Source organism: Clarias gariepinus, chromosome 3, assembly GCF_024256425.1.
Source record: "Clarias gariepinus isolate MV-2021 ecotype Netherlands chromosome 3, CGAR_prim_01v2, whole genome shotgun sequence".
Lineage (NCBI taxonomy): Eukaryota > Metazoa > Chordata > Actinopteri > Siluriformes > Clariidae > Clarias > Clarias gariepinus.
Window position 1 is genome coordinate 42439529 of NC_071102.1, and position 27386 is coordinate 42466914.

General features: G+C 38.8%; 1 protein-coding gene across 1 annotated transcript in view; it reads left to right on the top strand.

The window, feature by feature from the left end:
* The window catches only part of LOC128518710 (sialoadhesin-like), a 1187000-nt gene that overhangs the window by 1039011 nt on the left and 120603 nt on the right, over positions 1-27386 (top strand). The window contains exons 11-13 of the mRNA XM_053491953.1: positions 21849-22182; positions 22256-22474; positions 26494-26763. Coding sequence (XP_053347928.1) covers positions 21849-22182; positions 22256-22474; positions 26494-26763 — 823 coding nt within the window. The remainder of the gene's footprint in view (positions 1-21848; positions 22183-22255; positions 22475-26493; positions 26764-27386) is intronic.

Below are 27386 nucleotides of genomic sequence, written 5' to 3' on the forward strand. Positions count from 1 at the left end.
TTTTGTTATTTTCTATAAGAGTGGAGAGATATGTTGATCTAGCTACACTAAGAGCTTTTCTATAGTTCAGGATGCTCTCCTTCCATGCTATTTGAAATACTAGTAATTTAGTTTGACATAGTTTGACAAACAACAATGTGTAGATGTACAGGTGTTCCTAATAAAGCGGACGGTGAGTATGTGCATGCCTTAGTGTGTGTGTGTGTGTGTGTAGTTTGTCTTGTGTTCCCGGTGTTTGTCGATGGTTGGCATCCACTTAATGTTGCATTAGCGCCCCCTTCTGGCCAAGAGCTGCCTTTTCATCTTCCTGTCAGATTTTCTAAAACGTTATAAGCACAGTGTATTCAAACTTTTCAAATCATTCCCCTCCCTAGACTGTCTGTGTGTGTGTGTGTGTGTGTGTGTGTGTGTGAGATGTTTAAATCCCCAAATCTGAGGTGATTGTTGCGCGCCGGTTATGTGAATGAACCGAGATGACGTCATAACGTCCAGAACACTTGCAGAGTTGCAAGTGAGCGACTCTCACACACACACACACACACACGACGGAGAGATCTCGTTTGATAAAAAAAGACGAGAGAGCGACCACTCAGGATATAAAGTAGGTGTGAAGCGTGTGTGAGTCAGGGGAACTGAAATCATCCAGGGAAACACTTTTTGCCTTGAAAAAAAAAATAATAATAAAAGGGAATAAATACACCACATGTCACCACAGTCACTAGTTGGACTACAGAGGTTCCTACATGGATGGATAGATGAAGATCATCATTATCTTAACATCTGTTTATCACAAAAGAAAACTCTCCAGATGTCAGGATATATAACTGCTGCTCTTATTGTTTTACATTTTTTCATATATTCCCCATATATTTTCTATATTGTGTATTTTGTGTACAGTTATTTTATTTTTAACTTTTATTTGTATATTTTTATTTAATTCTTCCCTAGTTAAACTTACCCTTTATTTTAATTTTCATATTTATTTCCTATTCCTAGTCTTTTATTCTGAGGTGACGAGCAGTTGTCTAAGCATTTCACTGCATATCGTACGGTGTATGACTGTGCATGTGACAAATAAAATTTTAATTTTAATTTAAAAGGGTTGTGGAGATATAATATGGTTATGAAATATTAATTCATATTTATATAGTCATTTGATTGATGAATGAACAGATTGATTTTTGAGAAACTCTGGCTTTCTGAGCTACACTATACATATACGTATACGTTTAGAGTGCATGTGGAAAAAAAAAAACTAAAACTACTTCTTCTTTATTGCTTGCTGGCGGTTGGAATCCAGTAGATTGGTTATGTCACCACAACTGTACTGTAGGTCTCACTCTCCTTCATCTTCCCAGCTTCTTAAAGCCAGACTTACTTGAAAATGTTTAATGCTTCCTTTCCTGATCTTTATATATTGCACTTCTACACACTCTTTCTTCTCTGCATTTTTAGTTGAAGTTCCATCACGGCCACCTATAGATCCTTCTGTCCTCAGTGTCCCTGTCCTTTAAATCTGACTTTCCAGTCGAGTCTTTAGTTGCAAAACAAAATCTCAGGTTCAACATGAACATTTGATTGTAACTTTGTCCACTTCTGCACTGGGACCACGTCTTAAGGCTCAAATCCTTTTGTGTATTATTTAAAAAAAAAAAAAATGATTTGTTTAAAAGTTTCTATGTAAGAAGTTATTATCATTTTATCTTTATATTTTATCTCTACCTCTATCTTTGCCTCTTTCTCTCAGCATGATCATAAAGAGAAAGAGTCAGCAGAAAGTGGTTGAAGCTTGTAGCTCCTCCGTCACCTCAAATAATGAGGACAGCAGCAGCGGGACCAGCAGCAATAACGCTCCGTCTACAAACACAGGCACGTTCCTCAAAGCGGATGCTTTTACATATAAAAGAGTGTGTAAGAGTGCTTCACAGTGGTGTAGTAGTTAGCACTGTTTTGTCTTGCACCTTCATGGTCCAGGTTCGATTCCCACCTCTGTGTGCATGGAGTTTGGATGCTCTCCCTGTGCTTGGTGGGTTTCTTCTGACATGCAGATTAGGCTAATTGGCATTCTCAAAATTGCCCGTAGTGTTTGTGCCCCTGTACAGGGTGTACCCCGTCTCGTGCCCCAGGTGTTCTGAGATAGGCTCCAGGCCCCCCACGACCCTGAATACAGAATAATGCAGTGAGTAAATCTGTAAGTGAGAGACCAAAATGTTATATTTTTCATTAAAAAGAATCTTTTTACTCCTCTTAGGCCACAGCAAACCCAACGAGTTCCTGTTATTACTGATGTTCTAGTAGTCCTCCTCTCACCAGCCTCTTTATCCCATTTCTTTAAAATAGCACACAAATCTCTGCATGTCATGTTACTACAAAATCACAACATGTCTAGTTTTACGTCCTCAAGACAAAAGTTAGAGATTCACCTCTGCATGTGACAAAGTGCTGAAACTCGAGATGTTAAAGCTATGTTAAATAATCTGTTTCTTTGAGGAAACTTAAACAGAAAAAAGTCATATCAATCATCACACAAGTTTTTTAAAAATCAGTTTTAAAACCTCTACCTCACTCGCTCTTTAAGTAGGAACAGTACTGTATTGTATCTGCTCATTATCAATACCTCTGGAAATAATCCACTCCTTGTTTGTTTGTTTGTTTGTTTAGGTCATGGATTTATAGGGCGATATTTTTGGCCCATCATCAAGAGAAACACACTGCAACTTGTAATCCTTACTACAGTCATTGACACTATATGCACGTTCATTCTCAACTGGTAAGCTGTGTGCATGTGTATGCATGTTGATATGAACATCTTACAGTATGATCAGCATTTCAGCATGATTTTAAGTTGTTGGCCTTTTGGCTGCTCCCGGCAAGGGGTCGCCACAGCGGAATATACGATCCGCACAACAGTTTGGCACAGGTTTTACACCGGACGCCCTTTCTGACGCAACCCTCCCATTTTATCCGGGCTTGGGACCGGCACTGCATCCAGTGGCCAGTGGGTTTGGGCACTGGCTGGGAATCGAACCCGGGCCTTCCGTATGGCAGACGAAACACCTACCACTACCTGGTCTTTAGAATGATGCGCGTAGGTGCGACACTAGCTGTACCTATAGTAGTTACTGAAAGGGCTACATTTGGTGTCGCACTTACACACTACTCTACAGTATTCCTCCTGCATCAAACACGGGTGTAATGGGGTTGTTATTATTCCAGTTAGTAACAATAATGGAGTATTTTTGTGTAAGCATGGTGAGCAAAGGGTGCAAAGTGATAGTTTGGAAGGTTTCTTGCCAGTTTTGCGGAAGCCTCTCGTTCATTTTCCACCCAATTGCCCAAACTCCCAGCCACTGGATGCAGTGCCGGGCCCAAGTATGGATGAAACGGAAGGAATTGCGTCAGAAAGTACATCTGGTGTAAAACATGTGCCAAGTTGTTCTATGAATCGGATGATCCACTGTGGCGACCCGTCGACAGGAGCAACTGAATGTCCAACAACAACAACAACAACAACTTTGACTATCTGGACTGACCTTTGTCCAAGGATGCATGCAGACATTTTGAAAGGCAGTTACTCTAACATAAAAAAGCCCCCCCACTTTAGCATAACCCTGAATTATATATATATATTATGACTCATAATCATCTGTGTTTAAAGAGTTTGAGATTTGTATTTTTCTTTCTTTTTTTTTATCTCATAAATGTTTTCTTAAAAACAACAAGCCTTCCCTAGCTTCTCCTGTCTATAAGAAGTCATTAAAGAAATGTGTCTGGATTATAACATTCAACATTTCTTGATTAATACCTTATACAAGCGATAGTATTATCTATTAGGAGCATAATCAGAAATTGGACTAAACGGCAGCAGTGTTATTTCAGGTCTAGAAATATTTAAAACATGTTACTATGGACATTTTTTTCTTTTCAGCCAACATCAGCCTTATTTTTGGATGGGCTGCCTGAATTCATGTAGCCATAACAGCAAAAGTAAAACAAGCGATACCGTGGGGAGGCTGGGTCAAAAAAAATAAAGTGCACACTTGCTTGGGCATCTTTATCCCTGCCCTGTGCACAGCCACGCCTCTGACTTTCTACACTGACTATCACTGCCTATGTATACTCTCTCTCTCTCTCTCTCTCTCTCTCTCAGTGTAGCCATTTGGTGTAGACAGAGAAATGAAAATGCATACGGGACGAGTAACACCACACTCATTAACGTCGGCATTGGCCCTGCCCTGTTTCAGGGTCAGAAATCAGGTAAGTTGCTAAAAGCAGTCACTATTACAGAACCAAGGAGTGTGTAATAGTGTGCTTAGATTCTTACTTCTACTGTATATACATTTTTTAAAATTATTTTATAAGGAATAAAACACTCAACACATACAGACTCAACACATACAGTGTATGTGGTGTCTGTTAATACCAACAATCGTTACATTTATTATGTCTTTATGTCCTTATGAGAATAAATCTCTCCTTATGAATTGAAATATGTGAAGATCTTGGCTTTGTTGGAACACTTAACTAAGTTGGATAGCTATGATACATTAGTTATAGGACCATCCTATGAAAATCGAATTAGGAGTGAGTTAGGTTTTGTGTCTGGTTGTCTAAGGGTGTGAATGTGAAGAAAATGAGAAATTGGAAAAGTGGAACAAATGTGATGAATAAAATGTATAATCCAGAGAGCCGGATCTGTGGTAGTATATCAGTGAGACAAAATTAATTAATTAATTTAGATTTAATTAAAGCTAATAAAATGATTTTGCCCTAATAAATGTCACTGATGCCAACTACTGTAACTTATCTAACCAGCAAGTTAGCTGTGTCACGTTATATTAAAATATGTTAGTTGATGTATGTGGGGTGTTCAGGTCAAACCGGGACTTTTGATCATACAGAATAACAGAACACAGTTATGAGAGCATAAAATCCCTTTATTTCTCCATATAATCCCCTACTAATTATCAAGGTAGAAAGTTTTCTCAATACGCCTGAGCCGTGATCTGACTGCTAACTCCACTTCTGAAACGCCGGCCTCCCAGTATGGCTCAGACATGTGGAAATAGCTTGGAGCGAGGGCAGGACTGTACAGAGGGCGGGGGCAATAACTCCCAGCCAAGTTCCTGTAACGTGCAAGTGGTGTTGGTGAATGATTGTGTGTATAGTTCCCACAGACATATGTGTATCTTCCGCAAGTTGGCGACAAGTTACTGAATGTTCATGATCATCATTTACGGACATCCAGCCTTATTTAAAATGTTTGTAGCCTTCATATGGTGTTTTACTGCGGCTAAGCGTCTCATCACCATACTGTGCTTGAAATCTTCTGTAAAATTACAATCGTTTTTTACTCCTCTTAAATCCTTGTTTGACTTGAACGCCTCTCGTAGTAACCTGCTTCTGATGTCAACATACAACGAATGTGATTGGCTAATTGTTACTTTTGTTTTGTTTGTTTGTTAAGTCAGGATTATTGTGTTGCGATATGCCGGGCACTTAATTTTGTGGCATGGCCTAAAGTTCGGGATCATTGCGCTATTTGATGGCTGGTAAGCTCTATGTGTGTGTGTGTGTGTGTGTGTGTGTGTGTGTAGACGTTCTCCTGCATTAAAAGCAGGTGTAACAATGATATTTTGTGAGATTCTAAACTACAGTATATCCCTATTTATGACTCAGTGTAGTGTGTGTGTGTGTGTGTGTGTGTGTGCGTGTGTGTGTGCTCTGGATGACCACGCTATACCTCCATCTCTCCTCAGTCTCAGTACATATGTGAAGAGGTCCCTCGTCCTGTTCCTGCTGCTTTACTGTGAGTGTACACATACTGTACTTTTGAAGCACTTGATTGTCACTGCTTAAACACTTTAAAACACTCAACTAATAACAAGATCCAGTTGTAGTGAAGAGCTGAGCAGAGTGTTAACGACTGTCTCGCACTTACTGTATTGTTGAACTCTGTGTTAATGCCAGGTGTATGTTGATTTGTTGTTGTTGCTCAGGTGTTTCCTGCATGCACAGACACGCCCTGAAGGAGGTACGGGGAGTATTTTTCACAATCCCATGTGGAGGGCTTCACCAGGGTAACAGAGATAGTGTTTAGCGTGTAGGGTTTAGTGTTTAAGCTGCACTGTGTTAAGTTTTAGGGTGCAAAGTATAGTGTTTATGATATACTGTATACAGTTTAAAGTACTGTATGGCATAATGTTAGGGGTATAGAATATAGTGTTTAGTGTATACAGGGTATGAAGTTAGGTATTGTGTTTAAAGTGTTGAGGTTGAAATTTAGGGTGTAGGGTATTGAGTGGCAATTATATAGTGTTTAGTGTTTAGGGTGTAGGTTGTTTAGTGTTAAGTGTGTATTGTTTAGAGTTTAGGGTGCAGGATGTTTAGTGTTTATAGTTTAAGGTGTTTAGTGTTGAGTGTGTATTGTTTAAGGTTTTTGTTGTAGGTATTTAGTGTTTAGGATATGTAGTGTTTAGAATTTAAGGTGTAGGTTGTTTAGTGTTTAGGGTGTATGATGTTTAGTGTTAAGTGTGTAGTGTTTATAGATAAGGGTGTGTAGGTTGTTTAGTGTTTAGAGTTTAAGGTGCATATTTTTAGTGTTTATAGTTTATTAGGTAATTGTGCTAAGTATGGAGTGTTTATAGTTTATGGTGTAGGTTATTTAGTGTTTAGGGTGTATGATGTTTAGTGTTAAGTGTGTAGTGTTTATAGATAAGGGTGTGTAGGTTGTTTAGTGTTTAGGGTGTAGTGTGTTTAGTGTTTATTGTTTAAGGTGTTTAGTGTTGAGTGTGTATTGTTTAAGGTTTTTGTTGTAGGTATTTAGTGTTTAGGATATGTAGTGTTTAGAATTTAAGGTGTAGGTTGTTTAGTGTTTAGGGTGTATGATGTTTAGTGTTAGGTGTGTAGTGTTTATAGATAAGGGTGTGTAGGTTGTTTAGTGTTTAGAGTTTAAGGTGCATATTTTTAGTGTTTATAGTTTATTAGGTAATTGTGCTAAGTATGGAGTGTTTATAGTTTATGGTGTAGGTTATTTAGTGTTTAGGGTGTATGATGTTTAGTGTTAAGTGTGTAGTGTTTATAGATAAGGGTGTGTAGGTTGTTTAGTGTTTAGGGTGTAGTGTGTTTAGTGTTTATTGTTTAAGGTGTTTAGTGTTGAGTGTGTATTGTTTAAGGTTTTTGTTGTAGGTATTTAGTGTTTAGGATATGTAGTGTTTAGAGTTTAAGATGTAGGTTGTTTAGTGTTTAGGGTGTATGATGTTTAGTGTTAAGTGTGTAGTGTTTATAGATAAGGGTGTGTAGGTTGTTTAGTGTTTAGGGTGTAGTGTGTTTAGTGTTTATTGTTTAAGGTGTTTAGTGTTGAGTGTGTATTGTTTAAGGTTTTTGTTGTAGGTATTTAGTGTTTAGGATATGTAGTGTTTAGAGTTTAAGATGTAGGTTGTTTAGTGTTTAGGGTGTATGATGTTTAGTGTTAAGTGTGTAGTGTTTATAGCTTAGGGTGTGTAGGTTGTTAAGTGTTTAGAGCTTAAGGTGCATATTTTTTGTGTTTAGGCTGTAGGTTGTTTAGTGATAAGTGTGTAGTGTTTATAGATTAGAGTGTGTAGGTTGTTTAGTGTTTAGAGTTTAAGGAGCATATTTTAGTGTTTATAGTTTATGGGGTATTTGTGCTAAGTATGTAGTGTTTATAGTTTATGGTGTAGGTTGTTTAGTGTTTAGGGTGTATGATGTTTAGTGTTAAGTGTGTAGTGTTTATAGCTTAGGGTGTGAAAGGTTGTTTAGTGTTTAGAGTTTAAGGAGCATATTTTTAGTGTTTATAGTTTATGGGGTATTTGTGCTAAGTATGGAGTGTTTAGAGTTTAAGATGTAGGTTGTTTAGTGTTTAGGGTGTATGATGTTTAGTGTTAAGTGTGTAGTGTTTATAGCTTAGGGTGTGTAGGTTGTTTAGTGTTTAGGGTGTAGTTTGTTTAGTGTTAAGTATGTAAGTTTATGGTGTAGGGTGTTCATTACAGTTTAGTGCTTAGTATTTAGGGAAGAGTGTTTAGTTTTAAAGGTGAATGATATAGGGTTTTGGGTGACTTTAGTGTATAAGGTGTGGGGTGTAGTGTGTAGTGTGTAGTGTTTGGAGTGAAGTGTATTTAGTTTATGGGTTTAAAGTTTAATATGTTGTTTTTGTTGATCATTTTGTAAGTTTTTTTGTTTAGGATTTAGGGTGTTTAGTTTTAGGGTGTAGGAAATAGCGGTGCATCTCAGGAAATTGGAATATCATTAAAAAGAAGATTTATTCAGTAATTTAATTAATAAGGGAAACTTCTATATTATATAGACAGACACACAGATTAATATATTCCAAGTGTTTATTTCTTTTAATTTGGCTGATTATGACTTACAGCTAATGAAAACCCAAAATTCAGTATCTCAGAGAACGATAATATTACTTAAGACCAATGAAAAAACAAATCTAAAACACAAAAATGTTGGAAAACTGTTTGAACATGTAGAGCTTACACTACTAAGTCGGGGTTCCCTTTGGATTTACTGAAATAACAAAATACTTTTTCATGATATTCCACATTTATTCTAATTTAGTGTTTAAGGTATATGTTTAGTTTAGAGTTTAGGCAGTTTGGTGTTTAGTGTGTAGGGTTTAGTGTTTAGGGCACATGTTTAGGTTAGTGTTTAGCATGTAGGGGGTCTAGTGCTTAGTGCCTAGAATCTAGGGTTTGCTGTTTGCAGAGTATATTTAGTGTTTGTTATTTATTCTTTTAGGATGAGATGAAGTTCCTTAATGAGACCATTGAAAATCAGAAGCTCGAGTGTGAGGTAGGACACACACACACACACACACACACAATTTGCCATTTTTACGATAAGATAAAACACGAGTTGTTTGAGCAAACCTACCCACAGCAGTCCGAGGGGAGGGCGTGTGAAACACAGTACAGTGTGCAGCCCAGCAGCATGCAAATGAGAATTCACTAAAGATTGATTAAATATTACTATAGTATACAAGGCCGAGTTCAAACTGCCCTAACACAAACATATTTGAACCTCAAAGACTTTTTATTCACTGAACCTTTTTAAATTTTAATTCAGGGCACCTGGGTTTGCTGTTTACAGAGAAGTGTATTTAGTGTTTGTTCTTCATTTTTTCAGGATGAAATTAAGTTCCTAAATGAGACCATTAAAAATCAGAAAGTTGTGTGTGAGGTAAGAAACACACACATCAGTCATGCATTCTCTCTCTCTCTCTCTCTCTCTCTCTCTCTCTTACACACACACACACACACACACACACACACACACACTGCAGTTTTTAAGAAGAGGCTTTAAATTAGCTGATTAGTTAAATTCAGTGGGCTGGGAGCAGAGATAACACTAAAACATGGCAGATGGTCCTCAAGATTCCAACCTGTGTGTGTGTGTGTGTGTGTGTGTGGGACAATTTCAACTCCCACTGTTAACGCCAGGTACATTGTAATTCTAAAACATAAGCTATTTACTTATTATAATGTAGGTTCTAGTCTTTTAAAATGTAGGGTTAAGAATGTAGGATGCTTAGTTTTAGGGAGCATGGAATGGTGTTTAGTGTGTAGTGTCTAGTGTGTAGGGTTTACTGTTTATGGATTAGGGTATTTAGTGTAGGGTATTTAGTGTTTTCTGCCTCTACTGATTCTATTCTATTGTTTTTTTTTTCAGAACAAGATTAAGCTGCAAAGCAAGATTACGGAATATCAAAAGGTCAAGTATGAGGTAAGGAACAAAGGAACACACACACACACACACGCACACACACACTCACTTTGCAGTTTTTAGGGCGCATGGTTTGATGCATATTTTACTTTATTTATGTGTATTTTCTAAATGTTTTGATTGTGTTTGATTAAAACATTTACATTATATCCCATGTGTTTTGCAATATGAAATTTCACCTTAAGAACCCGCGCTTAAGAACTGATTCAATTTGTTTGCTAAAGTACTGCTGTATTTATATTAACCATCTTTATTAATTCTATTGTTATTATAATGATTTTTCAGAACAAGATTAAGCTTCAAAATAAGATTACTGAACATCAGAAGCTTGAGTGTAAGGTAATGCACACACACACACACACACACACACACACAGAACTTGAATGTGCAGTTTCAAGGGTGAAGCGTATGGTGCATTAGGTGTTAGATTTAGTGTTTTTAGAGTAGTGTATTTAGAGTTTGGTGTTTAGGATGTAATGTAGGTTGGAGAGTTTAGTGTTTATGATGTAGGGTTTACCACACAGGATGTTGTGCTGTGTGACCACCTGAGTGCGCCACCTGTAGGATCATAGAGGAAGTGCAACATGTTACCACTTCAATTGCAAACATACATACTGTACAGTTGAACCTTAGATTACGAGCATAATTCGTTCCAGAAGCGGTTTGTATTCCAAAACACTTGTAAACCGAAATTAATTTTCCCATAAGAAATTATGGAAACTCAAATTATTCCTTCCACAGCCCAAAAAATAAATACATAAAAATAATTAACACAAAATAAAAGTAAAGTAAAAGTAAAAATAAAACAAATTAACCTGCACTTTACCTTTAAAAATAGTAAAAATAAATTCTGACCGATAAGTGTTTCCGCAGGCGCTGTGTGTGAAGCCCCTCCCGTCCCCAGAGAGAGAGTGTGTGAACTGGCACGGTGTCAAATTGCACGCGCGCACACACACATAAGAGAGGCTGAGGGAGAAATGAATTTTTTACCTTCTAATGAGACTTACACAGTAAACCTTTCTTATTTGAATTTCATATAAACACACATTAACGGAATGTTTTTTGTCGGAAAATTAGCAAGGAACATCACTAATGACACTCGTGTGAGCGCTTAATAACAGAATCACTGCTGTAAAGTAAAATAAACATACAAATTAACCTGCACTTTACCTTTGAAAACAATCACGACAGAGCAGTGTTTCTGTGTAGAGCAGAGTGTGTGTGTGTGTGTGTATGTGTGTGTGAAGCAGAGAGGGGGTGCCTCACACACACACACATACACACTACCAAAAAAAAAGCGGGAGAGAGAGGGAGTGTGTGAGACCCTGCACGGTGTCAGATTACGCGTGCGCACACATAACACACACACACACGCACAACGAGGCTGAGGGAGAAAATGGATTTTGAACCTTCTAATGAGACTTTCTTTTGCTTTACACGTGCACACATGTGCACACGCGCGCTGTACACAGATGCTTACAAACATAAAATAAAATATGTTTTTACGCACACACTGTTATGGTAAAGAGTACATGCGTGCACATGCGTGATGTTAATTTATATGATAAGACTTGCTCGTTTTTCAAGTCAAAATTAATTAAAAATCTTTGCTCGTCTTGCAGAACACTTGCAAACCGTGTTACTCACAATCAGAGGTTTAACTGTACATTTAAAATTTAGTTTAAAAAAGAGTTTTGGAGTCAGTGTAGCAGTACATGAATATATATATAAATATATGTTTTTTTTTCAGAACAAGATTAATCTTCAAAATAAAATCACTGAAAATCAAAAGCTTGAGTGTGAGGTAAGAAACACACAAACACACACTTTGAATTTAAAATTTCTTGGGTGCACGGTGTGGTACGTTAGGTGTAGGGTGTGCAGGGTTTGGTGTTTGGAGTATAGTATTTAGGGTGTAGTGTTTTCGTATTAGGTTGTAGTGTGTAGTGGGTGACGATTAGTGTTTAGGGTGTTCAGTTTTAGTGTGAAGGATTTAGTGTTTATGGTGTAGGGGGCATTGTTTAGGACATAGGGGTTTCTGTTTATGGTGTAGGATCTAGGGTATAAGGTTTACTTATTGATTGATTAATTAATTGATTGATTTATTGATTTTCAGAACAAAATTAAGCTTCAAAATGAGATCACTAAAAATCAGAAGATCGAGTGTGAGGTAAGAAGCACACAGGCACAGACACGTACACACACACACACACACACACACACACACACACACACACACACACACACACAGTTTCTTGATTTATTGTTCATGATGTAGGTTGTAGGGTGCAGTGTTCGGGGTATGGTATTTAAGGTGCAGTGTTTGGGGTAGAATGTTGAGTTTAGGGTGTAGAATGTAGGTTATGCATTTAGGATGTTTAGTTTTGACAGTGTAGGGTAAAGTGTTTGGGGTAGGATTTAGGTTTAAAATGTATGGCACTGTGTTTAGGGTAATATTTAGAGTTAAAGGAGTAGGGTATACTCTTAAGATTAGGATTTATAGTTTAAGGTGTAGGGTATTGTGTTTAGGTTAAAGAGTTTAGTGTGTATATGGTAGGCTTTAAAGTTTAGGGTGTAGACTATAGTGTTTAGGGTAGGATTAAACATTTAAGGTGTAAAGTGTAGGGTATGTGTTTAGGGTAGGATTTAGCTTTAAGGGTGTAGGGTATAGTGCTTACAGTAAATGGTATATTGTTTGATGTGCTACTGATTCTACTTTGATTGTCATTAATTCTTTTAGATCGAGAAACAGTTTCTAAAGCAGACAATAGAAAATCAAAAACTTGAGAATAAGGTAAGAAAGAAACACAAGCACACCAGCAGACAAACCCAATATTTAGCTTTTAATAGTTTTTGGATGTTGGTTTTATGAAGGGGGTTGGATTTTCTCTCCCTCTATCACACATTGGGGGGAACATGCTGTTTTTTTTAACTAGTTGATAATAGTTAATTAATATTTGTATTTGTTTGATTACGTATACGTATGTGATTATCCCATGCTGTTCAATTATCACAAATCAGTCTGACGCATCATAGTCTGTTTGGATTCCCTTCGCAGCACCCCAACAACCTTAACACTGGTAACACAGACATTGCCATTATTGTAAAGGCCATTATTGACTTAATAACCCATAAACACAAACTATTAGATGTGAGCTAACCCTCGATTCAGACACGCATTTCAGAGTTTCCCACACATAGAATATACTGCGGCCACCACCACTGGCTACCACTGCAAGTATATTTAACTTCAGTGGGAAACACTGCATATATTATAACTCTAGGACAACCGAAGCTAATAGGCTCGCACAAATGTGTTAAACCATAAAGGGAATCTTATGATAAAAATTATTCACCATGTTTTTAAACTTCAGTATTAAACATGATATAACATATCATACTTGTCTGTTTCTCCAGGGAATGGACATTAAAGAAGAGAAATAAGTTTACCTCATGTCTACGGACACAGTGAACCTGTGCAGACCTTCAGATTATGTTGGTTAGTACAGTGGACCCTTGGCATATGAATGTTATCTCTTCTGGAGGCAAATTCTTAAGGAAAAAAATTTGTATTGGAAAACATATTTTCCCATAGGAAATAATGTAAATGCAGATAATCCGTTCCAGCCACCCCAAAATATTACCAATATTACCAATATTAAAACCCACATAAATTGTTTAAACTTCTTCACTTGGCTTACCCAACTTACCCAGCGTTCAGTTTGATTTGGCTTGTTCGTTCATAAGTTGCCATTTGTTTATGTTTATGTTACTGTTTAAAAATCCACTGTGCAAAGACAATGTTTGTTCACATAACTAAGTCTATTAATCTTTTAATGTTTAGTAAAGAACTTAATAACCATCTGATTACATTATAACATTTTTATACCCAAGTATTTGCCCAAGTACACTCTGGAAAAAAAATAAGAGACCACTGCAGCATATTAATTAATTAATTTATGAACAGGTTTGTTTCATTTTTTGTGAACTGCTGACAATATTTCTTTGAATTTCAAAATATAACTATTGTTATTTAAAGTTCATATTTAAATCATACAGTTTTTGCAAATCTTTAATAACGTAAATAAAACAAAATGCAAAAATAATTTGTAAAATATTGGTTTGGTTAAAAAACTTTGAAAAATCAGTATTTGCTTTATCGATCCATCTTCCTCTTGATGAGATTCTAAACGTTTTCTAGAGTACATTGCAGTGGTCTTTTATTTTTCCCCAGAACTGTATTTTTTCTCCTTACTGGAAGAAATCATTTCAAAATGTTCCCAGAATATTTAAATTCGCCAGTCAGTTTTAAGGATTATGCACAAAGCAAATGATTAAAACACACAACAAAGAAAAATTAATTGAAGAAGGAAAGAAAAAGAGGTTAAAAAACACACAATAGGGTTTATGGGATAGATTGAGATCATTAACGTATTAACCAAAAGTTTGCTGTATGCATTTTCCTTCTTCATGCATTTTAAAGATAAGAAGTACATGTGAAGTTCATTGTGAAATGCAAAAAAGTTGGTTTTCCTGAATGTTGATTTATTCATTTTTAAAAAGTCTTCAATATAATAGTAGACAACTTCACAACTATAAGGTATCTATGTAAACGAGTCTTTACTGAAGCCCCTACTACTTGGCGCAGGAGCTTTAGAGTCATAAGTAACATCAGTTTCTAGCTATAGTTCCAGTACTCATGTTCATGTTTGTGCATTGTGTTTGTTTTGATTATTTATGTTTAAACTCCACTTTATTAAACCACTGACTGTACTTGCATTGTTTTATAGGGAGAGTTTGGCAGATTCAAACCTAGGGAAGCAGCAGTAAATTTGGTTCATGCTGTCCAGGCTCACCAGACCAGCATGGCCTTCTCATCTCGCAGAAGCATTCCAGTCTAAATGATTTGGTGTAGTTCATGCAACCAATTAAAAAAGGGTGTTTTCTGTAGAAATTTAAAAGTGTCCCCAAAGATTTTATGGTAGGTGGCTCTACCTGAAGCCACAGCCGGTGAGTAGACAGGAGCAACAGAGCTCATACAGTACGTACTCAGAGTGGGGTTGACAGGGCAGCTCCCAGCACCGTGCTCCAAGGAGTATCTGACAGCTCAGAGCTCCAGGAGGAGGCCAAGAGTGCAGAGTGCGAGGAGGAGGCCAAGAATGCTAAGCCCTAGGAGGAGGCCAAGAGCGCTGAGGGGGAGGTCTCAGGGGGAGGCCATGAGCACAGAGCCCCAGCAGGAGGCTGAGAGCACAGGGTCGCCTCTAAGCTATGCTGTCTACTAAACACAATGTGGAGGTCAGTGAAATGGCCTCCCATTTTTTGGGAGGGGCTATACCTAAAGCCACCGCTGGGCAGGAGCGACATACAACATGGCTGTTTAAAGTGGGTCTGGCAGGGCACTCCAGAGTGCCAGGAGGTGGAGACCGCAGGATACCTGAAGGTCGCAGAGAGCACAGAGCCCCAGGAGGAGGCCATACCGATTCAATACCCTGTGGAAGTCACTGAAATGGCCTCCCAGTCCAAACATGAATCATGTCCAGCTTTGTGCTATGAGATGCCTGATTCATGTCCTGTTCCATTCTATGAGATACCTGAATCATGTCCTTTTTTCATGTTATCAGATGCCTGAATCATGTCCTGTTCTATGCAATCAAATGTTTGAATCATGTCCTGTTGTGGTCAACCTATGCTCTGTTTTGCTCTAGATGTACCCTGTTCTGTCTGAACAATACACTGCAGTGTCTCAGTTAGGCTAAGCACCATCCTATCTGAGCCCTTCTATTTCCCCTAGTGTTAGGAGTAATCTTTACCATGCTGCTACCACCACCTGGCTTTAGAGACACCTTGCTGTTCCTACATCCTGGCTTTTATGGACAACAAGTATTCCCCAAAGGCCTCAAAAGCAGTGCCCCTTGTTTAGACCCAGTGTCCGTGCTAAGATTCAGCTCTGCGTCAGCACCGGTGCCAAGCTTCAGCTCTGATCCAATGTTTGTGGCAAGCTTAAGCTCTGTGCTAAGCTTCAATCATTCACCTGTGCCAAGCTTCAGTTCAGACCTTTTGTCTGTTCTAAGCTTTAGCTCAGACCAAGCACCTGTGACAAGCTCTAGCTCAGACCCAGCACCTATGCCAAGCCCATGCCTGTGCCAAGCTCCAACTTAGTGTCTGCACCCAAGCTCCAACTCAGCCCTAATTCTCATTCCAAGTTTCAACCCACTACTTCTAGCTCCTTTACCCAGACAGAGCTCCTGAGATCAATTGACTTAATTAAGTAATTTAATTTAATGGGCATATTTTTACTAGTGTTGAGGATGCTCTGCCAGCCCTACCATCTGGCTTTGAGAACAGTTTGCTCCGTCACTTCCTGGCTTCAGGGACATATTGTTGCTGTCACCTTCCAACTTTGGGGAAACCATGCTGCTTCCACTACCTGGCTTCCGTGGCACATTGCTGGTGCCACCGAATGGTCTTAAAGACACCCCTCTGGCTTTCCGGTTGTTGTGCTGACACAGATCTCGTTTAGATCCAGTGGCTGTGCCAAGCTCAAGCTCCGGCTCAGACCCAGGACCTGTGACAAGCTTCACTTGCTGAATCACCGTAAAAAAAAGATAAATCGTAACCTCGCCTAATGAAATTATTCTCACAGTGAATTGTTGTCTCTGCGCCTTTAAATCACAAGGGGAACGCCATTTGTGAATTGTGTTTTGAGACTATTATGTTGACCTACACCTCAAAACTGCATTAGGAAACATTACACTGCACCCCAGCCATGTTATTGCCATCACCTGCACCTTGTTTACTTGATTAGGCTGTCTATATATAGTCCTTGTTTGAGAGTGTCTTTTTTTGTTGGGTTCCTTGTACTGTTAAGGTTTTGTTTACAGTTTGTATCTTGTGTTGGTTAGTATTAGCCTTAGTTCCTAGCCACAGTTCCTGTATTCATGTTTGTGCATCATGTCTGTTTTAATGAATTATGTTTAAACTAGAATTTAATAAACCACTGTCTGCACTTGCATCCTGCCCATACTCCAAATATGAAACTGGGGCACATCAGATCGATAAAGAGAGACTTTTCCAGTAGTAGTAGGGTGGTAAAAGTAATATTTATTATAATGATATTTTGAACATTCTGCTAAAATGCTAAATTTGTATTGTCTATCTGTCTTGTATAAACACACAAGGTCTTTCCCTGGTGTTTTATCGCCAGGTCTAACTATCACACTGCACCTCTACACAGCACTAGTGACACATGGGACATAACGCGTGGCTTAAACAATTTAATTGTCATTCAGGAGAGAGTATGCATTTAATCGTTTTCATCTTTCAAATTTTATAATTTTGTTTTCTTAAATTGCTTGTGTTTATTGCAATTAATTTAGCTTAAGTTCATTGAGTTAATTTCAAGAGTTGTAATAACTTTGACATCCCACAGAGTAATTTTCTACTTGATTTAATGCAGTTTAATGGCACAAAGAATAAAAATAGCTCCGGTCAAAACCAGTCAAAATTTCTGTTTGTATGTCTGTATATCAATCCAGCCAGATTTGTTCACATCATCATGCAAACCTGACTGCACAGAATTTAATGACACTTTGCCAGTCCTTTTGCCTGAAGTTAAACATGCACCATAAATGAAATTAAATTGTTAACTAGAAAGAAAGTTATGAGCAGTTTCGTGTCAGATTACATCACAGCATCTAACACTTTTTTTGGACAAAAATAGCGCTTTTCCCCTTGAGGTTGGCATGGGTATATGCATCACCCAACAATACCAATTAACATGATAGTTTACAGTGTATACACAGAGTATACAAACGAAACAGAAACAACCATAATGCACCTACAAGTCGTCACAATCCTCAACACACACACACACACACACACACACACACACACACACAGGTACAGTACAGGGGTAGCTCAGGGGTTAAGGTTTTGAGCTACAGTTTGGAAGGTTACAGGTTCAAACCCCATGACCACCAATTTGCCACTGTTGGACCCCTGAGCAAGGCCCTTAACCCTCAACTGCTTAGATGTATAATGTAATAAAAATGTAAGTCACTCTGGATAAGGGCGTCTGCCAAATGCCCAAATGTATCTCCACAAACACGAAAGCATGACTCATCATGGCTTACTTTAATGTGCTAAACTCTTGAGTCAACTCGCGACTCCAGACTGGCGGCTCAATCTCCCCCCTTTTTCCAGCCATGTTTAAAACATTCATACGATAGTGCTCATTGCTCTTTGAGATACAACCTTCTTAATTTAACGATCTCTCTGCTTGCGGGTGGAGCTCTAGAATGGGCTACTGCAGTCTAGGGAAAAATGTACAGTACTATCGGACATCTTACACTAGACACCTTTTTGTAGGTTCTCAAGACTACGTGCTTTCCATAATCCACATAGTACCATGACCTCCTTCGTACTCTGGATTCGTTACACTGGTCGCTTCGTGGCTAACTATTCCATTGAAATCTGGACCCTGGCAGCTAACTTAGGCTGGGACACTTTGGCTCTCATGGTTGCTTACATGCATGGGCTCCCCGAATAGCTTAAAGATGAATTAGTCACTAGGGACCGTCCAGGCAATCTGGAGCATTTACACAGGTTTGGATTTAAATTGACAATTTTATGGGCTAGCGTTAGGCCAAACACCTAGCCAGTCTGTCCACCGGCTATAGTCGTGAGCTTGAATTTTTTTTGTCTGTGTAAGACAAGACCATGCTACAGTACACAAGCCTACATTTATATCTCAATCTCAAGAGTCTTCCAAAAAGTGTGCACAATTACTACATCAGTCTACTACCACACTGCTTTCCTTACTAAACCCTGAATTGGTGCTTGAACACAATACTCTAAACTATGGATGATGTTAAGTAGTAAAATATTCCAGTGCATTGCTACCACAGCATTGGTGGCCATGATATTCCAGGTGATGGCTATTATATTAAATGTGGTTGCTTGGGTGTTGCTAGCTGATTATTGAGATATTCTGGAATTGTAAAAGAATGTTGCTCTTGGTTGTTAAGGTATTCCAGGTGCTTCCTATAGTGCTGTTAGGTTGTTACTGATCTTCCAGCCTTGATTCCAATATTTCACAAAAGCACAAGAACACTATTTGTAAAATAATTAAACTACAGAGACGGATAGAGTAAGAAAGGGGTGTTATTCACATGTCTGTTTGTCTGTTCAAATGTAAAGAAAAGGAAGAGACTAAGCTAAAATAGGTAGGTGCTGTGGTAAATGCACCACATTACTTCCGTGTCTTTACTGCTAGTGTGATGAAGACGCTTCTTATTGCTTAGAGGAACAAACCGGCTGATTAAGGTAGTTAATATTCAATAAATTACTATAAACATTTATTTTTATAAGGGTATTTACAAAGATATTTACGGTAGAAATTCTGGCCTTGGTAACTCTTCATGTGTCAGCTGTCTGAAGGCTGATGTCACTGTGTTTTTACAGAATGTGGAGAAGTATTATAGTAGCAGCAATCCTGTTACTGACAGGTAAACTCATATTTCATATGTTTTAATTTTTATGTGCTGCTGTGTCACCACTGCAAATTCCTTTAACATATCAGTGAGGTTGTAAGTTAAATCTTTTTAATTTTTTAAAAATAGATTTTGGAAGCACAAAAAAAATTTGTTGAAAAGATTTGTAGAATGATGGAGTATAAAAGGCAAAGGTCATAGGGCAAGTAACCCAATTAAATATCGCAAAATTACTGTAAACTCTACTTAAATATGCAGTATTTTTTTTATATATATAATACAAAAGACTTACATTATAATAATAATAATATCTTATCTAAGAGATTAATATCCAACACCTTTCTTAATCTGTTTAAGCTTATTTGTACTGTGTAAACTCCCACATTAAGTTTATTAACAGTCACACACAAATGCTATTTTGGTTATCATCTTCACGCCTCTGTGTCTCACTAATTATATGACCTAAAACAGCAGCAGCAGAGGTTAAAGTTGTGGTTGCACCATTTCTGGTCAGTGCAAATTGTGCGTGCGTGTGTGTGTGTGTGTGTGTGTGTGTGTGTGGTTATGTGTTTTTCCAGGGGTTCAGGCTCAGAGTCTCTGTGCTGTTACTGGGTCTACAGTAAAAATCCCCTGTACAAAACCTGATCACTCCAGTGTCACACAGAGAGAGTGGTATCGAATCCAGAGCTCTAAAGGAGAACCACAAGACCTGAGCACAGATCCACAATACTCAGGACGAGTGTCTGTAAACACAGGGACGTCTGACTGTGAGCTGACAGTGAGGAATGTGAGAGTGAGTGACTCTGGAGTTTATAAGTTTGGATTTCAAACCAAATCTGGAGTTCATCTGACTGTTACAGGTAAAAACATGCACACGTAAGACTTATTGTCTAACACACACACACACACACACACACACACACACACACACACACACACACACACGTAATACTAACAGGTTTTTGGTACAATATTGTGTTTAGACTTGCAGGTGAAGGTGGATCCTAACACTGTAGGACAGAGAGAAGTGAATGTGACCTGTAGCGCCACCTGCAGTGTCAGTACAGCCCGTTTTTACTGGTACAGGAACGGCCATTACAATAAATATACCACTGACGCCACCATTGTGCTCGACTCGACCAGTCCACATGATGAAGGCAGCTTCTCCTGTCAGGTGTATGAGAGTGAACACCGCTCTCTTGCAGTGTGTAAGTGTCAGTAATTCCTCAGTATTAAACCTAATTAAGTAACTGACACTGATCAGCCATAACATCAACACCAGAACATCCAGTCCATCACAGCCTCAGCAGGCAAAGAACCCAAGGCCACTGACCTAAATTTCAAATCTACCAGATCCTAATCTGATTGACTGCTCATGAAATTAAAAGAACAAACAAGTCCAATTCATGGAGCTTCTACCCCCACCCTGCATCCCACAGCACCCAAAGGATCTACTGTCCTACCTAGGTGGTTGTAGTGGTAACGGTTTTAATGTTATAGCTGATCAGTGTTTACTGCTCTCATGTTTTGTTTTGCTATTTTTTTCAGAAATTGTGACCATTCATAGGGTTTACCCTTAGTAAGTGTAGCATTAAACTGTATGTACCATATGCAGTATAACATTAAACTAACATCACTAATTAAAGAGTGGCTAGCATGTTAGTGAGCACAGAAGCTAGAGATTCAAGATTCAGGATTTAAGAGATTTTATTTGGTACACGTACCAATCATATGAGTGCATTGGATTTTTTTTGTGCATAAGCTGTTTTTGTACAGAGAAAGACAACAAAAGTAGAATAAACATATAACAGAAATAAATTGTAGAAGGATTTGCTTCTAATGATAATACGTTTGTGTAATAATAAGCTTAAGCCTAATGTTATGTGACTGTAGTTTATACCATCACTACACAAGGTCAAGTTAAATAATGCTACACATCCAAGTAGTGTAAAATAATGTGTTAATGTTTTTTATTTTTAATATACAGTATAAAATGTGTTACCTTTCTTCCTCTCGGATCTGACAATGTGCTAACTCTCTATACTCTCTCACGTTTTCTTTTTCTCTTTCTTCCCCTTCCTTGAACAAACACTTCCTGGTTTATCTCTGAATAGACGTCTATACCACTGCTACCCATAAAATGGTTTATGTTCTTTAAAGCAACATACTGTATAAACACATAAAACTCTCTTTTTGTTGTTAATAAAATGCCTGAGTGTTTGACTGTCTCAGCTGGCATCAGTAAGCTTATTACTGTACAGTGGACAGACCAAGTGATTTGTTCTTTTATCTTTACAACTTTAAAGCTTTACATAAAGTTTACTGTATCAATACATTACTGTGCTCACAATTTGCCTAAGTGTTATATGAAACTTAATGTTATGTGCCTTTAATTTTGAGTGCGTGGTATTCAAGTGATTCTTTATGTTTGTTGTGTTTTTCCCATTTTTTTGTCTTTTTTTTTCTGTGGCAAGTTATCACATTTAGGTAGGGCAAAGAAACTTTTAACCAACAATCATAAGGTGTGCTGCAGTGTGTAAAGTACATGCATTCTAGTTATTTGATAAAGTTTTCTCTGTGTGTGTTTCAGGTGTACTGGGTAAAGAGTGTTGGGGTGTGACTTACACTCCTGAACATGTGTGTGCCCTGAAAGGTACATCGATTGATCTCTCCTGCTCCTACAAACACCCTGCAGGACTCACAGTGTTAAAATCAGTCTGGTTCATTAAAGAGCAGGCTGATGGTGAGCCTGTGGATGTGAGAGAGGATGAGGAGTATCAGGGCCGAGTGCAGTACACACAGAGCTCCCAGAATAAATGTAGTCTAAGAATCACTAACCTGAGAAAGAGAGACGCTCAAACATACAGATTCAGATTCTACACTGATGATCCTAAAGATCCTAAATACACTGGAGAACCAGGAGTCCCTCTGTCTGTTACAGGTAATGACACATGGGTATTCAGTTACTTAATTACATTTAAATGGAATCCATAAACCCAGTTTATTAATTTCAGATCTGAAGGTTACAGTATCAGACTGGAGAGACCAGTACATGACACTGAGCTGTATCACCACCTGCACTCTATCTAACAACCCCACTTACATCTGGTACAAGAACGGACAGCGTGTGTCTGACTGTAAATCTGCCTCCTGCTCTGTAGCTGCAGTCAGTGGTGCGGTCAGTTACAGCTGTGCTGTTGAAGGCCATGACAGTCTCCTCTCTCCTCCAGTGTGTGAGTCTGGATTTTACTCTTCTCAATCATACTACATCTATATCTTTATTAAATTCTGGTTCTGAACACACACCAGCTGATTCAGGTGTTTTATTTCTAGCTAGACGATAATACACTTATGTCACCCAGTGACAGGAAGTCACAAGGCAAAAAGGATGAGAAACGTCTCGGGTTACTTTGCTGTAACCCTGTTCCCTGAAAAAGCGGAAATGAGATGCAGTGTGAAAACGCTATGGGAACGTCTCTTTGTTTCCCGGTTGTGAAGCATGCGTGTGTCAAACACGCCAAAACTTTGACTTATATAACCTCGGTCAGGTGATGTCATCTGATAGGGTGCACCTGCAGGTTATAATTAGGACTAAACCGGAAACATCCTCAGGTCAATTTTTGGATGAAAGGACGTCTAGTCATGCCCGCAGTGCAGCACTGAAGCGCAGCATCTCGTTCCCGCTTTTTCAGGGAACAGGGTTACAGCAAAGTAACCTGAGAAATTCCCTTTCTAAAGCTCAATGCTGCGTGAAAATGCTATGGGAACGAGAATACCAACGCCGCTGCACTGCAAGTGTCTGGGCCCCCAGGGTTGTGTAGTGTGCGGACAGTTCCCCAAAGGGGTCTCAGACATAATTCTGTGATGCTGGAATTGCATGGACAAATGTGTGTGAATTGCATGGACAAATGTGTGCAAAGAAGACCAACCTGCCGCATCACAAAGTTGCTGGAAGGGGACGCCTTTTGCCAGGGCAATTGATAAGGCAAGCAACCTGGTCGAAACAGCCCTAAGTACTAGTGGCAATATTGCCACTCGCCCCATAGGCTAGGGCAATAGCATCTTTCACCCAATCTGAAAGCATTCGTCTGCGGCCCTGATAACATATAACATTTCCTGCATAATATATCTCTGACTGCTCTTATTTATATTCATGTATATACATATTTACACCCTCATATTTATACTACTATGCTATCTCTGTGGCTTAAACGGGACCTGGGTCCTAATTTTGTACCAGAACATGAAAGTGTGCTGGTATGACAATAAAGCTCCTTGAATCCTTGAATCCTTAAATGTAAAAACCTGCTCTGATTTACGTCACTGGCTAGTGCGGTGGATGTACTGTAAATCTGAAGAGCACGAACTGGAGACAATAAGTAAAGTACATGTATTTCCTGCTCCGGAGCTGTAAATGGCAAAGGACAGAGGCTTCAAGAACAACTGGGTGCATAGAATATGATTCATTATGAGGCGCAAGCACACATAGTTTATATTCCTTTTTGGAATTTTTATGCACCCCTTCCGGGGGGGAGACACCCCAATGTTCCTGGGCATGTAAGCCTCAGGACTCCTTTTTAGGGGAGATGATGCTCCTCAAATCTGGCTTCCTTGAGGCGAACTGCAAAGCACTGCGAGTCCTGCCCCAATCTCTACAAGGGGGTGCTCGGCTCACCACACTCTTTTTGCGCTTCACGTCTTTTTGTGCTGTCCCTCCGTGGTGACCAGCCATAATATTGGCACGGGCCATCTGCTTAGTGGCACAGAGCAATAAATCTGTAGCTTGGCCTAGCTCCATAAACACTGTGTCGTCGATAGACCAGCCAGTGCTCAGATCTCTCAATAGGTCAGCCTGGTATGCCTGCAAAGCCAGGGTGTGCAGGGCAGCACCAGCCTGACTTGCTGCCTGAAAACCCTTTTCCCACCAACGAAGATGTTAGTCTACACAGCTTGGTGAGAAGTGTGGACTTTTCAGGGAGAATGAGCTCCCAGGAGAGATAGCCTGCAAGTGTCTCTTCAATCTGGGGCATCATCATATAAAACTGCGCTTTCGCATCAACGACATTCAAACAAATCAATGTCAATAGCAGAAATACACAGGATAAATATGGCTTATTATATGAATAAGTTAACTCGTCATGGAGGTCGCCAAAGAAGAAGAGGGAACATCCTTGAGGCCCCTCCTCCTGCCACCCGACAAAAATCTGTCGTCTAACTTTGAGTGTTTGGGGGATTTTTATTTTATTTTATTTTTATGGCGAATCGAGGTGTAAGCGTTCGACTGCGCGTTACCACCTCTAATAACTCCTGATACGTTCGCTCAATGCTAGAGGAGCGCTCTAAAGTAATAGTTTCCATCTCCACGGAAGCAAGAGAGGAAGTTTCTTCTGCCCCTCCACAAGAAGTGGAGAAGTGGACGGTAAAGGCTCATGATTCGGCGAAAGAGCGAGAGAAAGGGAAGATTCTGTCTCATGCGCTACCGCCAAATCTGCACGCGAACCCCAGGAATGCGTTGCGGCTCGTGGTTGAATTTTAAAAAAGGTGAGCCGAGTGTTAAAGACTTTAATAGGGACGAGATCGCAATGCTCACATGCTTCCTCAAGTCCGAGGGTAGCGTGCTCTTCCCCCAAACACTAAAAACAGAAAGCGTGGAGATCGCCCTCAGCCAGATATATTTTACACGGAGGCACGGCTCTCTTGTCTAACTCTGCTATCTTTCTGGTGAATAATAAGACACTTACAAAGCTTTCTTTTTGCTTTGAAAAAGTGCCTAGGTTATACAAGCCAAAAAATTGCCGTGTTTGACACACACATGCTTCATAACTGGGGAACAAAGAGACGTTCCCATAGCGTTTTTACGCAGCATCGAGTGTAGCTTTTGAAAGGGAACAAGCTATTAAGCAGAACGATTGGGTTACGTCAGTGGTTCTCAAACATTTTTTGTCATGCCCCACTTGTCAACAAAATGATAACGAAATCGGCCAAGTTTACTATTTACTGAAATATCAATTTCTAAACCAATAAGATCAAATAACACCAAGTTCAAAACAGATAAAATACACGTGCAATTGTTATAACAGGCTTACTTTGTCACTTATTTAGAGCTTTTTTTCAAAGAAGTCGAGTGGCTTATTAATGTGACTGGGGTGTGTTGTCTCTAAGTGTTTTCCTACTTTGTTGGGTCTTGTGCTGTCTGCTGCCAGCGGTTTAGGACACAAAACACTCATGGGTCTCTCCTCTGCCCCACCATCCCCACCATAAATCCCAGCATAACATAGGCTTCATTATATTTTCCTTTTGGCTGGCCTTTTGGTTGATTAGCCTGATAGTGCTGAATCACCTGCTTTTTTGTAGTTCATGTAACAAATGTATCCATTGACGTTATTATGCCCACTACATACAGTACTCTACTGACCCGGTTTGTGTTCGCGGTAAAGTTAGTTTGATATTCACAGATCCGAATTCAATAGCTGCATAAATAAACCCACAAATAAGATACCCACATATATTTCCTCTCTACATTGTCTTTAAGCTACATCCGCCTTAAATTATACATGTTTAAAAGCATAAACACCATTATTTTCTATGGCGCAACAAATGATTTAGGGATCATCGCAAAATGCTGCACACCAACAAAAAGCGTAGAACGATATTAATCTTCCCTGAAGGATCAAAAAGCAACTTTGTTACCACACTTGAAACTAGAAATGCCAGACTAGTACTGCCTAATAAAATATTAATTTTTAACAAAAATACAGAAACATCATCATACACATTGGAATAAATGAAATTACATATATAATAGCAAATGTTTCCTTATATATTGTTCCTCTGCAATTAACATGCTGACATTAAACGTTATTGTTGCACTATGGTTCCACTTTTTTTCTGATGTTATTTTAATTTATTGTATTAATGATCCATTTCTTTGCGTGTGATTGTTTAGTTTCAAATGTCCGATCTTTGTAAATAAAGAAAAGCAAGAATTAGAATAGGTACTTTGCTATTATTTTTCACTAATTCCCTCCCATTCATTGCGCCCCACCTGTCATGTCTGTATTCCCCACTAGTGGGGCGCGCCAAACACTTTAAAAACCACAGGGTTACATAGAGTTTTACTCTGGGACTCTAAGATGATTAGAAAGTTTATAACTACTGTATAGCTGTTCATTCTAGGTACTAACAATAATTCTGCATCTTTAAAAACATCTGAATAAACTGATTCTACTTCAGGTGTTTTATTTCTAATCAGATTCCCCTAAAAACACCAGAGCAGTGGTTCTTTCCTCTGGAGACACAGTGGAGGGGGATTCAGTGACTCTGAGCTGTAGCAGTGATGCAAACCCTCCAGTTCTCACCTACTCCTGGTTTAAGCAGAGAGCAGCTGCAGACACACTGCTGACAACAGGCCAGAATTACAGCATCAGCAACATCAGCCCCCAGCACAGCGGACTGTACTACTGCACTGCTCACAACCAGCTGGGACAGCACAACTCCACACCAAAACTTCTAAATGTTTTATGTAAGTGCAGTGTAAAACTTTTCAGGGGGAAAAATAAACAGCACATTATTAAATAAAAGACTCATATAATAACTAAAAGTTTAACATTTAAAATAAGATCATCAGTCAAAATAATATTCTTTTTTAAAGATTCAAGTCCAATTGTGTTTTAGGACTTTCTGCTACATTAAAAATTTTTTTTTAAAAGAATGTAGAAATGATAGTTGTGGAAAGAAAAGTAATGAAACCAAATAGTAATAATAATAAAATAAAAAACACACAAACTTGGTTTTTGAGACATTGGATAAAGATATTCATAACATAGCACATTAATAGTGTAACTGGCAAGCTCAGCAACAGCAAAAGGCCTGAAAGCCCAGGGAAGATAACTAAAGTAGGTGTTGCAGAATTATATCCATGGTGAACCCTTTTACAACATCTGGTCAAGCCAAAAACACTCTTAATGAGGTAGCCCTGCCAGGCAAACCACTGGTTACACTCAAGAACAGAAAGGCCAGATTTGACTTTGCAAAAAGACTTTGCAAGATTCTTTGGACTGTTAAAACCAAAATGAGCTTGTAGATGAATTATCAGAAGAGAGAAGTATGGACAAAAAAATCACTTCATCTGTTGTTGGAGGCAAT